Source organism: Cupressus sempervirens, chromosome 5 (genome assembly GCF_028749045.1).
Source record: "Cupressus sempervirens isolate cs-2001-9-10 chromosome 5, ASM2874904v1, whole genome shotgun sequence".
Lineage (NCBI taxonomy): Eukaryota > Viridiplantae > Streptophyta > Pinopsida > Cupressales > Cupressaceae > Cupressus > Cupressus sempervirens.
In genome coordinates, this window is record NC_143122.1 from 223212256 (window position 1) to 223229411 (window position 17156).

General features: G+C 35.4%; 1 protein-coding gene across 1 annotated transcript in view; it reads right to left on the reverse strand.

The window, feature by feature from the left end:
- LOC149555233 (Ypt/Rab-GAP domain of gyp1p superfamily protein) overlaps positions 1-17156 on the reverse strand; it is a 174487-nt gene that overhangs the window by 16726 nt on the left and 140605 nt on the right. Inside the window, exon 16 of the mRNA XM_089829319.1 lies at positions 10876-11057. Within this exon, the coding sequence (XP_089685445.1) occupies positions 10876-11057 (182 nt within the window). The remainder of the gene's footprint in view (positions 1-10875; positions 11058-17156) is intronic.

A 17156-nucleotide genomic window follows, 5' to 3' on the forward strand; every position in this document is an offset into this window, starting at 1 on the left:
CAATCCATCTTTGTCATGAAAGCAAAAAGGCAGGCGTTCAAAAAATTTCATTTTTTTATCGAACTGTTTGACTGGTTTTTACTTTTTGAAGGCAAAACAGAGTCGACGGTTTGAATAAGCCCCTTCTATGCGATCACCCACTTTCAACATTGTATTTATGCTCCCAATGCACAGGCCTTAATGTCGTAATTGTTGTAAGGGAAGCAACAGCGCCATGCTAGCTAGCTATAGAGGGAAAAAGAGATTTGAGTTGAGATTCGAGGATGGAAAGTATTATGATCCCATACTGTGGGTTTGGACTGCTTGTTTTTCTTTGATGTTTATGACCTACGAGGAGAGGACTATTTGAGGAAGGACGTGATGGATGCAATATCAGGGGTATATTCTACATGACCATTCATCTTTCATCATCACAACCTATGTATGGAGCTTTCATTATCGCAACTTGTGTGGGGTGCTTTCATTATCGCAACCCATGTGAAGAAGTTGAGGGTAATTTCATATTCAGACATTGCTACCCCAACAAACAAAGAAGCATTTTTAGCAAGGGATAATCTTTTGTATCTAGTTTCTTATGAGGAACATGAAATATTTTTTATTCTAAGCGCTCTCAAATAATAAACACAATTGATGCTCTAGTTGCATTTGAATCAAACATAAATACTGTAGACTCTAGTCTGACGGAAGATGAACTGCAGTATTATAATTTGTACCACAATTTTGATTAATGCAAATAATGGAGTCTACACTTGGTACCCTATATGGTCGGGGTGTGATGAATCTAGAGGTCCCTGGCTGAATTTCTGCAATCCTCTCAAACAATTGATTTTTTTTTGCACAAAACGAGGTCTGGTTTTCTTTCTTTCTTAAGTTTAACAGACAAATTGCAAAGAGTTAGCAGTAAGCCCTGTAGATTGGTAAAGGCAAGTAAGGAAAGGGAAGATGTTATTGTGTCTCATAGAACTAATTTATGCTGAGTTTGTCTGAACTTACCTTCCAGGTCAGTGAATTTTAGACAGAAAATATGTGACAAGGTGTGAGTCGGGAGGAGGTAATTCTCTGGCATATGTTGTTAGATTGGAAATATGGGCCAAGGAAGGCAATTTTATTATATGGACAAGAACAATTTGCAAAATTTTTAAACGTAGAGGGTCAGACCAATGGATTAAAATCCTACAAGGCTTACTGATTGACTATTGACAGTCATCATTTATAAGCACAAAGATCACATTTTGCCTAAGAGATTCATCGAAAAATCGTCCTGTAAATTGCAGTTGAACACAAATGACTTCTCTATGTGAAAGAGATAAGTATTCTATTTTTGTTATTTAACTAGAAATGGTGTAGGCTTTAGCATTAATCTCTCTCGGTTGCAGGAAAAGGATGCAACAAATTATGAGATAAGAGGGAGATGTTCATCTTCAGAGGGAGGATACTTCCATGATCAAAGTAGTTCTTGTTTGAGAGGGAGTTCCTACTATTCTTATAGATGTTGTTAATATTATTTTTAGACTCGCGTTGGAAACGAGTCTTAGTTGTGATTTATTTTCTTGCTGATTATGAATTTATTTTTATGTGAAATTATTAAAATTGTAAGGGCAACCTAATAACTCTTTAACTTACGAAAGATTCATAGTGAGCATCATGTAGAGAGAGTCTGTGATGTCATCACGTTGAGAGATTTAGCGATGGGAGTTGGAAGTCATGTTGAGAGAGTCTGTGATAAAAATGTTAGTTTTAAACCTTACTAACTTTTCATGTTGAGATATTTCATGACAACATCACGTTGAGAGAGTCCGTGATGAAAGCTGATTGTGATTCTTGCAAGTTTGTCATGTTGAGAGATTCCATGACAACATCACGTTGACAAAGTTTGTGATGTAAGGGCCTTGCAAAAGTGTGTCATGTTGAGAGATTCCATGATAACATCACATTGAGAGAGTTTGTGATGAAGGGCCTTGCAGAAGTGTCATGTTGTGAGATTCCATGACAACATCTTGATGAAAGTTGGTTGTGATTCTTGCAAAGTTTTCCATGTTGAGTGATTCCATGAATTATATTTGTTTAGAGAATCTATGTGATTAGAATTTATCATTGACATTTTTGGTTGCAACCTTGTGTGAAAGCTTAGCTAAAGATCTCACTCTCGCTAAGAGTGAATGTTGAAGATTGTCGCTGCAATAGAGATCTTTATCTCTAGAAATATGGGTGTTATTATCGTTATGGTCACCTTCAGCTGAAGAGGACATTTATGATAATAATTGTAATATTAAATGTTAACGTATGTGCCATATGACATGCGTTGAGGCATGGAAATACGAAGACTTGTGTATTTGAAAATGAAGTCATATTTTAAATAATTCAAGAGACCTTCGGTTGTAATGTGAAAAGTCTCTCTATTTGTTATAAATATCACGTTTAGTGACAAGCATTGTACACTTGAACATTTCATTATCAATAAAGTGATATTTTGTTGTGTGGCTGGTTTTTTTCCCTTCAAATGGAAAGGTTTTCCCAAGATAATCTTGTGCGTCTCTTGTATCCATTTTGACTCTTCCTCGTTGTTGTTTATCTTGATTCATGGGCCAAACTTATCAAATAGCAGATAAGGGACACACCCATTATATTACTTCAAAAAATAATTACCTCAATTGTTCATGAAAGAAGTGATTTGGCTAGAACCACTAATCACAGTTAGAGTTCATTACAAAAACATGTCTCTTAGGTAATACTTCTCCCATACCCTAACTTGTCATAATTGATTATCTTTATAATATAACTATGATTATTTATCAACATAACAAGGAAATCATGGCTCGAGTGTGCTAGTTGTGAGGCAAAAGATCATAATGGAATTATCCTCAATAAGGAGTCGGAAGTTTTGGGCACAACAAACAATATTGCAGATTTTTGAGTTATGCTCTTAGGTCTATAATGTGGTTTAAAGTTAAAAGCAAAACACTTGCACTTGGAAGACTCCCTTGTTATAGTAAACGCAATTCGTCAAAATATGACTCCTAATCAGAAGCTCAACAAATGGCTAAAGCCTATATAGGAACTTGAGAGGCAAGCTAGACATGTTTAAAATCACATCTATCATGATGTCAGCACATTGGCAAATGCTCTAGCCAAGTTGGCCATGGGCTAAAGTGTTGTTGTTAAGTAAGACCATCTCTCCTCAAGAAGAAATCATGCCTCTATCTCATATAGAGGATGGTGACACGATGGGGGAAGTGTGTTAAATGAATGTGATCCTTACTTGTGCATGTGGAATGTCACTGGGAACATAACCAAGTTGAATGGTGTACCACTACATTTAACTCTACATCAACAACTTCACTTTTGGTAATAATGTATCCAGATGTGCAACGTTGACGGATTAAATCATTGCCCCAATCCTTTGATGATTGGTATGTATTGGCCACTAGATCAACATGGACCAATAGTTGGTAGACTAAATGGGCAACATTAACAAAAGCTAGTGTATACCGAAAACCATATCATCCTTAAATATAGGGATGCTTGATGTGATGGGGATGCCCAAAACATAATTAAGAGGATGCAATTTTTTAAGAGAAGAGCACGTAAGAAGTATTTCATAGGTTGTAAGCGTTTATTTATGCCCTCCAATAGCTGGCTATGAGCCTTTGTTCTTGAATGCCAAGAGAAAGTGGATGAGTGGCACCCATGAACATGGCCTTGCCATAAGTAATCAAGGAAAGGCAGATGTTCTTTCTAGGAAAAGTGTCAAAGAAGCATTTGAAGCACATTTTAAAATCGAACCATGGCCTTGTCATACTTGTTGCTAGGATAATTCTTCAAGATGAGTTTTTTACGACAAACCATAGACACAAGGTCAATACTAATGTCTTTGCAATGCTTTTGGCAACATTGTTGGATGTTGGGGAAACCAACAACATGGCAAGGTCTATGTGCCAAAACATGATCTAGAAATGTTACTTGGGAGAGCTCAAAGATGTGTTAGAAAATTAGACATAGGTGAAGAAATATCGCTACCAAAAAACTATAATGTTATTCAACATCAGGGCAGAGAGGTTAGGAAGCTTCAATCGATCAATTCTACAAAGCCACCTCTCCTTCCTCAGAGGAAAGTAGGGGTTGAGCACAATTTTCAATTTCTAAACAAGATGGTGGTTCTAATTCCAAAGGGTGACACTGGATGGATGTAGAATTACATATTGGCTCATGTATTTGAGAGAGATAGTGGGTCTCCATTTTCCTCCCAAAGACATTTTGTAAATTATTTAGGATGCCTACTAATAGGTGGGTTATATGGTTTGGATGTACTTGGATGGGTAAACAATGATATAGGATGGTTATGCAGCTTTGGCCATGCGCAGATGCAATGCTCTTAATTTTAAATAATAAATATTATATAAGTTATGGTTAATTGATTATAAATTAAAACTAACATTATAATATATTTCAATTCTTATTTTTCAGGCAGAAAAGATGTATATATCTATGTTGCATGGTGTATGCTGATTTTCAAAACTGCAGATTGGAAATCCAAGAGCATAACACTTCTCCGATAGGATTCCACAATCAGTTCTGGCCAACAAACGAGAATTACTTTGATTCCCTTGCACTTCAGGCTCCTTTTCACCTAGCAAGGTAGACCTCCTCCTCGAACTTGACTACTTGGTTCAAGGCTTTTCTATAGCGAATTTAAGCTTTGGAGTTCTCCAGTTGGCAAGGACTTTGAACTCGATTAATATGAAATTGAATGTTGAGTGTTTGAATTGAATGAATCGTATAAGGTTTTAACAATAGATTTGAGGTTTGTAAGAAGGAAGTTATAGATTTTCTGACTTGAAATATAAATCCATTACTTCAATGATAAAAGACCAATGCTTTAGCTTATTCGGGCAACAAAGTCAACTACAATGAAGATTATAATGTACAACTTTATAATGTTCTATGCACATAAACTATGAACAATTTAATAATCAAGACGCGATGGATCAAATATATATATGCAATTCTAAACTAGTCCAAATTACGCTTTAACTCCTAAGGTCAGTGAAACAGACTGGACACAGATTTGGAAACAATTAAATATTTCATAATATCTGCGATGATCAAGTTTAAAATACCATAGATGACCTCGTCCACTTAACTAACATAAATTGTTTATAGAATTTTTTAAAAATGATTATAAAGGACGAATCATCTGTAGTTTAAACCTCCATGCCATTAAAATAATTAAAAAGCAACATGCTTTTATAAATCATTGCTATATAATATTAGACTATATTACAAAGACATATTCTACTACTTATCCCTCCTTACAACTGTATATATTTTTACAATTGCTTGTCGAATATGTCTTGTTCTTTGACAAATGAGAACATCCCTTGTTTATATCTCTTCGTCTCAAAAAGAAGTCATGTCCCTTGGTAAAAGAGGCATCTTTAGAAGTTTTAATCACACCTCTTTGTGTATAGGTAGTTTATAGTTAACTTTTAATCTTTTATTGCAATGAAAACCTTTTACATTGAAATTGTAAACTTTATCTGCAATGGTAACTCATAATTGCTTCTTATAATACTTTTGATTTCCTTATGTTCATCAATCGGCATTTATTCAGGGACCCTCTATAATCTTTAAATACAAAAAGATGACTACCGTCGTATCATAATTCAAACCTATGGGAACCTATTTGTTTATCAACAATACTATTTTGTGCATTTATATCCTTTTGAATTCTTCTTTTACGACATCTGTGTTAGAATATATAGTCCACCAATATAACTGAGAGGGGGAGGGCAGAAAGGGGGTGTGAATCAGTTATAAAACTATTATCACAATTATCAACCTTATTAAATCTTAACCACGTGACCAATATAATCGAAAACCACAATAAGATACTCATGCACAATAACACTAGATATGTTAACTAGGGAAACCCTTGATCAGAGGGAAAACCTCAATGGGGATGCTACCCACAAGATGATGTACTAATATAAATATTCCTTGTTAGAGGATGGACCCTATTAGGGGTCTATGAAATACATTCAATACATATTAGTCCCTGTTAGAAGACTTTGAATCCTTGTTAGGAGTTGTGGAAGGCAGATGAACCCACTATCCAAACAGCTTCAAGGGCAAGACCAATGAACCCACTATCCAAATGATCTCTGTATTATTACTTGCAGAATAATAGAATTGAATTGTACTACTCCTTCCTCTTTCTCTGCCCTGTCAACCGGACCTCTGCTCTTGATAATCTTGATACCAGATCACGAACTTCACATCTAATAATCCCTTGGATCAGTTACTCGCATTACCAAAATACTCTACTCTTTTTTGCACTTCCTTAATCACTTCGCATGCTCCATACATCTTACAAACGAAGAAAATACTTTCCTTTATACCAAGTCCTCAAAACAATTCCTTGAGTCGGCCTTGAGGCTTTCTCAATTAATTATAATTGGACTACAATAAGATAATTAATTATCTCGCAGCCATATAGCACTATCGGCTCACAATCTAAACAACTTCTCACACCTGCAACTCTAGGACTCGCACACTCACTAACATCATCATCAAATTATCCTCTATCATTGTCTTACTGCGCATCACCAGATTATATCTCTGTCAGACGATATAATAGGATCATCAGAAACTACTTCTCGGTTACTCTGTTTCTGCACTACTCTCTATAAATCACTTACAACTTCCACATGTCTTTGGCTTATGTCATGCGCACTTAACCTTATCATCAGGGCACAGTGTGGATCATGTCCATAACCACGCGTCATGTAACAATCAAAACTATGTCCGTACAATCGTGACCTCTATCTACTACTTTGTCAGTGTTCACAAAATTACTGCTATGTTGACATCAATGACAAACACAATCATGAATGCAACATTTCAATACTGCTACATGCTCTCCAATGCTTAGGATACTCCCCCAAAGGAATACCATCAGCATTCATGCTAACAATTCTTTAACCGATGATTGAAAAAAAAATTTAGTTATTTTCAACTCCAATGATGATAATAACAAATTATTTTTCCTTGCTTGATTCACATCTGAATTCCTCATATGTTTGTGTGGATGCAATATAGCTTGTCGCATCTTGACGTGGTACCACCATTTTCAACTCCTACGATGATAATAACAAATTCGTTTTCCTTGCTTGATTCACATTTGAATTCCTCATATGCCTGTGTGGATGCAATATACCTTGTCACATCTTGACATGGTACCCCAGTTCGTGATGACAGTTTATATGCGTAAGAAAATCCTAACTGCACCCTTATTTCGCATAGATAGTTTGGTTCGAACATAATCTTTATACAACTATATTTGATGAACAATGGGTTTCTATTCTGTCACTTCTCAATTGTTACCATTGATAATTATATTATTGTTTCAATAACTGTATAACCTTACCACTGCTGCATGTTACTTATTCTCTGACCTGTAGGCAACACCCGATGCAACTCATGACACTGTTGTTTATTACATTTGATCTTGATAATGATCGTTGCTTCTAACATGCCGTTCAAGTTTATTCCATCTGGAGTATTTGACACCCAACGTTAAATTTGTGAATTGTTTCCTTATACATGTATGAGGATATGGTTTGTTCCTCTGCGAGAACTTCAAGTCTTCCCCAAACAATGACAATTGTGTCTCCAGCCAGAACGCCTACGATCACATAAATATGTTTGAAGTTTGAACGGAATTCATCCATTGCTTGACTCCATCATTACACAATACCACTTGATCTGGGAACAAACCCACCTGTTTCAGTGCTATTTCCATTCTCAGAAATGCACCATGTCTATCATTTTGAGGTTGTGTAATATGTTGTGCATCCCCTGACATATCGTACCTTCGAACCTCAGCATATACATTTGCTCTTCATCGTTTAATTCACTCCATATATCATGCCGACACAGTCTTCTTCAAACAGAATGATTTAATAAGTTTGATTACCACTTACAGCTTTGTATGTCGTTCAGCTTCAGGAGTCCATTCGTAACATTTTGAGAGTCCTTAGAACCATTCATTATAATAATGCCCTATCAGATATGCTTGTGTTATGACACCAATCTTTTCCTGTCAGGTATGTATGATAAACATACTGTGGTTACAAATTATACATTTGCAGGTCACTGTAGCGTAAGACCATGATATATGATTTTTATTTTTATTTTTAAATTGCTACTGTTTTACAGATTAGTATTATCATGCCTTGGTCACAACTGAGATCATTGTGGCTCTGTTGAACCTTTTGTCTACAAACCTATTTCTTTATCAGTATACATGAACATTCCAGATGGTGAAAATAGCATTGTTTTTGCTATGTATTTTCCTTCTTTTGTTTGATGCGAACAATCTTCTTTAGGCTCAATTTGTGTGTTCTTTATAAGCAACTCATGCTCAAAGTGTTACCATATTTTTGCTCAACATTCTTCTCTAAGCTCTGTATATTAGACAGCACCAAAACGATCTCCACTTGTGTCTGAAAGATGATAACTTTCATCTAGATTTTCTGATTTTAGAACTGGCTTCTTCCTTTACATTCTCTCAAGGCATCAACAACACCAACTTATCATATTTGCTCACTCTTCAGAAAATGGAGACTAGAATTTTGGGCTCCATCAGTGTGTAGCTTTGGTACCCCACACCCGCTCCCGCACCCGGACCGGGTACTCTGCAAGTACTCCTACCCAGCCTGTTTCATAGTTGCTTGATTTATGAAATTAGTTGAAGATTTTTGCCTTTTCCTGCAAGCATATATCTTTTCTCAACTATATTTAAACTGCATTCCCAACTACAAAATTATCAGCTTCTCGTGTGCCTTCTGGTCAAACAGCTATATTGTCTCTACAAAACTTGCAACTTTACTGATCTTTGAGCTCTTTGCTACCCACAATATGCTCCAATTTCACCCATGTCATCAAACGGGATCTAGAAAAAGACACATAGGTACGTCTCAAACAGATGAAAATTGCAAAACTTCTTTTGTAGCATATTGAATATATATGTATATCATCACCCCAACTTTCCAAGACCTCCCATCTTGAAATCCTACCTGGAACAGCTTTGTTCCCGATGTCTCCATTCAGTTATCTCTGTCCTTCTTGCCCTTTTTTAACATCATCCATGTCAAATCAAGGGGTGTAAAAGGGTAAATTGCATAGGTATTATTTAAGGCCCTGTGTCAACCAAGGCAAAGGGAGGAAGGAGAAGGGGTTGCAGATAAAGAGTGCTCTACTTCCAAAGCCAAAGGGGTGATGACAAAAATGCTTCTTGAAAGAATTTAACAGAAAATGATCAAACTTTTCTTCAATATGCCCTTCAGCAAGACAAGATTGTGAGAAATCGTGCATGAAGATACTTTGAACCTTTAGTCAAGGATTGTTTGAATGAATATATATATTGAGGAAAGTTTTAACCTCCAGTTTCAAATGATACATTTGCATAAACTCATTGTGTGTAGTGGGTGGGAAAAGATACATCTGGAAGAGAAAAAAATTGAAAGAATGAAGTTTCCATGGAAGTGCATTGGCTGTAAAAAATTCATTTTGTCATGTAAAAGATTTATGCAGAACAGATTGGATGGCATGTCAGGGCCCTCAATCTTGGCAGATTATATTACCCTTCAATGTTTCCAACACATTGATCACCTTGAGGTTTTCTATTGTAGAGCAGTAGAAAAGGGTGAATCCAACAAGAAGACGGTTATTGTTACCAATGATCTATTTACTGTTAATGGAAGCATTTTGAGTCTTTAATATGCAGTTCACGCACTGTTTATCTCATCGTGTCAGTACCCTTGAGGAATATGGACGATGAAAAGAAAAGATTACCATGCACACACTATTGATCCGTGTTATTTCTCTCATTAGTTGCTGATAGGACTGTAGGAGTCTCATCTGTTTCTGTTTAAAGCTAAGTTTCTGAATTGTGGGACTTTCCACGCGATTCCGGATACAAAACATACTGTAATCCGATTCTGACATGAATTTCCTATGATAAACATCTGGAATTTATGTTTTTAAATGCCAAAATGTATTAGTGATTCTAGTTTGATCTTTTAGATATTTATAAGACCTAGCCTGCTGATTAGGGAATCTGAACTTATATATATTCTGGCTTGATCCTTTTGATACGGAAACCTGAATTTAAATTAGAATGATATGTTACAAAATTTGAAATTTGTAATGGGTTTGTTTAGCATATGTATTGGCACATGACATTCTAAACTTAATTCTATTGTTTAGCTGCATACACACACACACACACACACACACACACATATGTATGAATGCAACAAACATACCCAACCCCAAAAACATTTTTGTCATACCGGCATTTCGTACCCACATGCACATTAAAAGCTTGACATTGCAATGTAGCTTAAGAATGAGAACGCATTTCCATTTCCATTCTCAATCTGGCAACTTACGTTAGAAGCTTTTTTGGTTGATTTACAATAGGATTTGCATGCTGTCTTATTTTAGTATTTGTCACCTTCCAAAGTCCCATCAACTATGTATTTTACCTAACTACAATGAGTTGATTGGAAATATGATAACATTGTACTGTAGTTTTTGATTCATATTGCTAGATGCAGCTAGATGTCTTTAATTGTGGAGTTTTTATTTTTTACTTTGGAATTGCCACAGGCCTCAAATATATCTTTCAATTAACCTATCAGAAAAATGAATCGGTGTCATCTTTTACAGAGTGACAAATTGATGACTTAAACATCAAAGAGAAAAATAAAAATAGACATGGGCTCTAAAGTACATTTTTATAGATAACACAATAGGAAAACTACTTCCCAAAAACTGAAATGTTCAAATCAGTTGCAAACACGACATTACCTTTGCAATCCATTTTGTGACAAGGATAATTTTGACGGTTCTTCTGACTGTGGAGAATCAGGCGTTCTTCTTGTAGTTGGCTGACTAGATTGAGATTGCAATGTAGCTTCCAACATGCTTTCTGCCATAATGGCCCTCTTTTCCATCATAGCAAGTTGCTTCACGGCATCTTCATACTTTTCCTGCCAATTAAGTGATAAAGCTATCATGCATACAATAATTCCATAACTTTATACCAAACATTTGAAGAAAATAATTGGTACATAGTGAATAACAAAGATAAATGCATCTCACATTTCATTATTATGTAGCTAATTGTAGGGGAAAGCACAATAAGAAACAAAATGAAAATATTAACGAGGGAAATAAATCATTATGGCTCTAAAAGGTACGGCATTATGTAGCTAATTGTAGAGCAAAACACAAATATTGACATCAAAGGAATATAAATCCCAGGATTTACACATATTGCCTCAAAATGAGTAGCTATGTAATAAAATGATAAAATATATCATCATCACTAATACAAATATTGACATGCAGGGAAGATAAATCCAATGATTTACATATATAGGCTCAAATTGGATAGCTATGAAATTGAAAGATAAAATTGGTAATCATCATAGCAAACAAAATTATATTAAAACTTAAAAACTTAAAAAGAAAAAATCAACTAATGCAAAAGAATGCTATTTATGAAAATATCAATGTAAGTTGCCTCATTGAAAATTATTTAAAAAAACGTAAGTTAATATTCCTAAACAAACCATAAATTACAGTGTTACCCAGATCCCCAGGCATATTTGTCCCGTCCCAAAAACAGAGGCGTCCAATGGCTGTCCCCATAGTATTAATCTTTTAAGTTTTGATAATCTGTTTGACTCGACTCTCGTCTGAATTCTCAATTTTAGGACAGCTAGGTTTTAAAAAGATTTCTGGGATATGTGTCTAAATCTGTTCACTGTTGATCATCTTCATCTCCGAAATATAAAAGTAAGCCAATCTAAATCATTTCTGATGTTTCTTGGCAGATTTAAACTGAATTTCTGCACTTTATTCCCTACTCGGAATTTTTTTTTTTTTTATATTAATAGACAAATCAGTTCAATAATCTGAATGTAAATCTGAGTTGCTGAAAAATTTCTTCATGTGCAAATAAAACTTCATAATCATCTGTTCCCTATTTTTGGAGATATTGTTGCTTTTTACTATCTGCATTTGAGAATATTACAGGGTTTGTGCAGTCAGTGAAAAGGAACTAAATGCCATTTTATGATTTTAACAACGTGGGAACAGCTTGTAGGAAATTTATTTGTCTAATTGTTAAGGAAGGACAACAAAGACATTTTTATTGGCAATTAGTTTACAAAAATCGGGTTTAAATAAATAGGTACAATTCCATACGCTTCCTGCTCTAAATGCAGACAAAATGAAATGATCAACTATTTTGACTCAGGAGTCAAGTTTGGTCAGGAGCCAATAGGTGGCAATATTCATACAGATGGCTCAAAACTACAAATAGAAGCAAGAGTATAATGTTACCTTATACTAAAATCTAAGTCAGCTCCACTACTTGTTCAATGCATAAGTTTGCCACTACCATAAGGCATTTAGGACAGTTCAATGTTAATGCTGTCTTATACATATTTTGTGCATGGCAGCGTTCCATGTACACAATATTGAAAGTGTCACAAATTGCAATTTGAATTCAACCAATCAGGTTTTTGTTTATTTATTTTTATTTATAAAATACACATATAGATGTACCCAAAAAACCAAGTGTCAAGCCGAAGGATGGAAAAGATCAATAGATTAGAAACAGCAGGGACAGGAAGTCTGTTAGGAAGGAAACACAAGGCAAGTAGAGTAACAATAAGCCTCATTATAAAAAATTTAATTGATATCTATCATAGAGATATTTGATACCAAATGAACAAATTCAAGTAGCAAAATCCAGATTACAACAGCAGCAAGAGTCCTTTAGATGCCAAGGAAGGGAGGGGCTCTTGGCCACTTGAAGGGAAAGGGGTGTAGACTTTCTTGTCATCTCTCCCAGTTTTATCTGGTGCATTACTATTGGGTGCTACATCTTGTGGGATCATTATAGCTCTTACGCCCTCTTGAAGCTTCTTCCCGACATACCTGACACTTTGCAGGAGGATAATAGTACTTGCTACTGCTAAATCTCCATGTCTACATATAATATAGTTTCTAGAAGCCTGATTCTGCAAACCTCTTTACTAGAAAACAGAACCAAGGAATTTTGAGCACCTCTAAATCAAATTCAGAAGCTTGTCCAGATTGGAAGTGTGGTGATGTTCTTTAGGGTTCCAAATTGTCATTGAGAAGTTAGATGTTATTGTTGATAAGAAGCAAGGCACCGTCAAGTGCAGTGTCTCCAGTCATTTTATCCTTTCTAGAAGAAGAGGGTCTTGCACATTTCAATAATCATAATGGAGGTTGGGTTACTAATTTTCTGCTGCTAATGCAGTCCAAGGGTTCAAAAATGATGGTAAAGCTGACTGGCACTAGCATTTTGGAAAGTAATGAAAGTGAGATGAGGTTACAAAACAAAATCTTTCAATGATTTATCTTTGGTACAGGGCTGTTTGAGATATAAAGGGGACTGCCAAATTGTCATTGAGAAGTCAGGTGCTATTGTTGATAAGAAGCAAGGCACCAGCAAGGACAGTGCCTCCAATCATTTTATCCTTTTCTTCTAGAAGAGGGTCTTGTGTGTTCAACAATCATGATGGAGGTTGGGTTACTAATATTTTGCTGCTAGTGCAATCCAAGAGTTCAAAAGGGATGGTAAAGCTGACTGGCACTAGCATTTTGGAAAGTAAGCACAGGGCAATGAAAATGGGATGAGGTTACAAAACAAAATCTTTCAATGTTTAACTTTGGTACAAGGTTATTTGGGATATAAAGGGGACTCCTTGGTTGTTGTTGCCAATCTAGTGTTACCCAAACCATGTGTGCCATGTGAGTAGTTTAATAGGCCAGGGGAAAAGGAAAACAAATTTAGGAAGGACAAAAGGAGATCATCCCGAATGTGAATAATATTTTGTCCTGTCCCTCTTACAGAAATTCTAGCCAGTGCAGTATCTTCTCTCTACCTGCTGCTTGTTTGTAGCCTGACTAAGGCTTGTTCAAGTTGGTGTCTTTCTTGTGTAGACGCTTATAAATGTTCAGAGATATTTATGGAGGAAAAGTTCAGAGATATTTGAGGAGCGGGGCAAATGTGTGTGGACAGGAGGCAAATGTGTGTGTGTGGACAGGAGCGCATTACTTTTTAGTTTTCACTATCTTTAGTCAGAATTTTATCAACTATCTTGGACAATTAAACAAAGTATTTCTAAATAGGCTAAAACTTCTGGCATTATGGTCAGGGGTGATGTTAAATGGGCAGCCATAGATATTTTCAATTTGGTCAAGATGGATTTTAAATGACAGGAAGGATGGGTTTTGTGATAATTGGATAGGGGTAGATGCAGACTTAAGTACACAGCAAGATTGTAAGTATCATGGAAGAAGCATTCAATGGGTTTAAATGAAGGTTTGACATGGGCAAATAAATGCAATGTGGTCAGTATCTTGTGCTGGAGTTATTTTTTATGACTTTGGTCAAATAAATGCATTGAATTTTGATTAATTTGTGTGCTCAGAGCATTTGAAATCCCTTCTAAGCAGAGGATATTGTTTACTGGCAAAATCCAACAACCATTCCTACATATTTTTATCTAATGAATTTTTAAAACTATAGGCAAAAATAAATATTGACCGTTCAAATGCAAAAATGAAATCTTAATGGGTAACAAATGAAGTGATGGGGATTATAAGGAAGATGCACAGCAGAGATGAGTCAAATGACATGTTTAAATAGATGCACTACGTACACGTCACTTTGATGAATATGCATGCAGTCATAACAAGGGATCTTTTCTAGGAGCAATAAATAAAGATGAGAGGGATTAAGAGGGAAGGGAAGTGAGATTCCCATTTGAGAGCTTAGGTGGGATTTTGTCCATCCAGAAATAGTCCCTTGCATCAGTTTAATTCCTTGTGACCAGTATTCATATTTAGGCAGTTCCTTCACTAGGAAAGGGTGCCCATAGGATTATTCAATAATTGTTTAGGAGCTCTAGCCATTCTGTGAGACACTTATTCACTATGCAGTAAGCGTGATCAATTACACAAATTGAGATTTTTGGAGCTCTAGACATTGTGTGAGGTTTATTCAATAAGTGATGAGTGTAAGAAATTAATCAAAAAATTAAAGGAGTCTGAAGGTAAGTTTGGTCCACATAGGCCTATTGAGGAAATGAGTCCAGGATGGTCACTTTGATAACAAAGTTTTGTAGAATGGTAGTGGCAATGGGGAATAGATTTGGTCCAAGTACAAGTCTGGGTAGACCTAAAATTCTTTGTATTAAATATATGCAATATCTAATTTTTACAGTTTCTTTTTTTAACATCTTTTTTCTTCATTCGACCTGACAGGCTTTAGATTATGGAATTTACTTTTACTGTACACCTTGGAGTTAATACTGTCATGCATTACAACTAGATATGAAATTATAGCGTCTTTGTCATTTTTCATAACTGGTTGGAAGCATTGTTATGTTGCCTTCTTGTGTTGGATTGTCAGTTAGCGAATGGATATTAACAAGCAAGCTTTTTTAAACTTTCAGTTTCTAGTTGGTAGTTGTCCGAGGATAAGTTCTCAACTTTGTTTGTTATGGTCTTTGGAGTGCTTTTGAAATAATGATCATTGGATCACCTACGTGCGATTGGGAGAGGACCAAACTCTTGAACAATACACTTCATGTGCAGTACTTAAGCTTGCACTACATAATTGATTTCAACTGCAGTTTGCAGAATGGTTATTAGCAAGTGTTTTATTTTGTCCATCACATCTTATAGTATTTAGTTGCTAGCTGTTTGAGGCTAGGTATCCCTTTGATTGGTATTGTCTGCAGAGAGCTCTTGAAGTAATAACCAATGGGCCACCTTCTAACAGTAAATTTAAGACTGCTAAAATCTTAAATAATACAAGAGTCATATGCTGTCCCTGTATATTGTATTGGAATGGAAAGTTCCAATTTGTAGGTTTAGAAGTGTGGTTGTACAGACTATAATTATGCTCTAGACCTTTACATAAACTAAATATCTCCCAGTTGTTCCATGGATTATCTCCTAGTTGTTCAATGGGTTATCTAATGCATCAACTTTATTATTCCTATGATTCTCAATATAATAAATCATCCTTCTTGTAGATGTTGTAAGTCTATATTTAGCAGGTAGCTTCAAAAGCTTATGCCAAGCTCCACCATATTGTTCTTGCTTGCAATTTTAGAAGAAATGTGTGGTATATTTGTTAAATGACTTGCAGTCACAGCAACAGCGAGGCATTATTCCTCTTTATTTTAAGCTCTCAAACATCAAGAGATTGTCACATAGAAGAACCTTAAAAAGAGATATTTTGGGCCATGTGTCGGTGACCTGTCTCTCTCCATATTTCTATCCTTGAATCTCTTGTGCTCCAGAGTCAAGAGTTGGTATGTTCTTGCTACACTCCAATTACTTGAATAAGAAAAATGCCAGAATTTAGCATCCTGACCTTATTTATTGACATCCAATCTATTTTCTATTGCTTGACTCAGACTGCCTACTTAAAAGTTAAAACCAAAAGTAGAGTGAGTAATTCAAAAATATACGTTTTCCAAGTGAATCCAAATCCTTTAAAGGGATCCCTATAATAAGCTAACTTTTGTTGACCTTGCTGCTAAATGAGCTGTGATTGTTTTCTTTCAAGGTTACCTAGAGGTCTCTAGTATTGGTAAGACTATTTTTCAAAAATAGGATATGTAGGTACTTGGAGACAGCAGTTTTTTTAATCTAATTTAATAATTTCTAAGAAATATTGTAGACTCGTAACATAGTGCTTTGAAAACAAGAATAATGGAAAGTTTTAAGTATGAACATTGAACATGAAAATTAAAAACCAAGGCAAATACTAAAAAGTCAGCGACTAATTTTGATGTCATTTACTTATTTAATATTGTGTCATATATAGTTAAATTATGAATAGTTCAATACACACATTCAACACCTGATTTCTGAGTATCGCATATGATCATATTGGATTAATAATTGCCGAGATTATCATTACATATTGCAGTTTGAAATTCAAAAATGGGAAGTCGTTGGGCTTCTAATTGCCAATGGGAGACTTCCAATTTTGTGGCCAAGGACTCGGAGACTTCCACTTACACGTA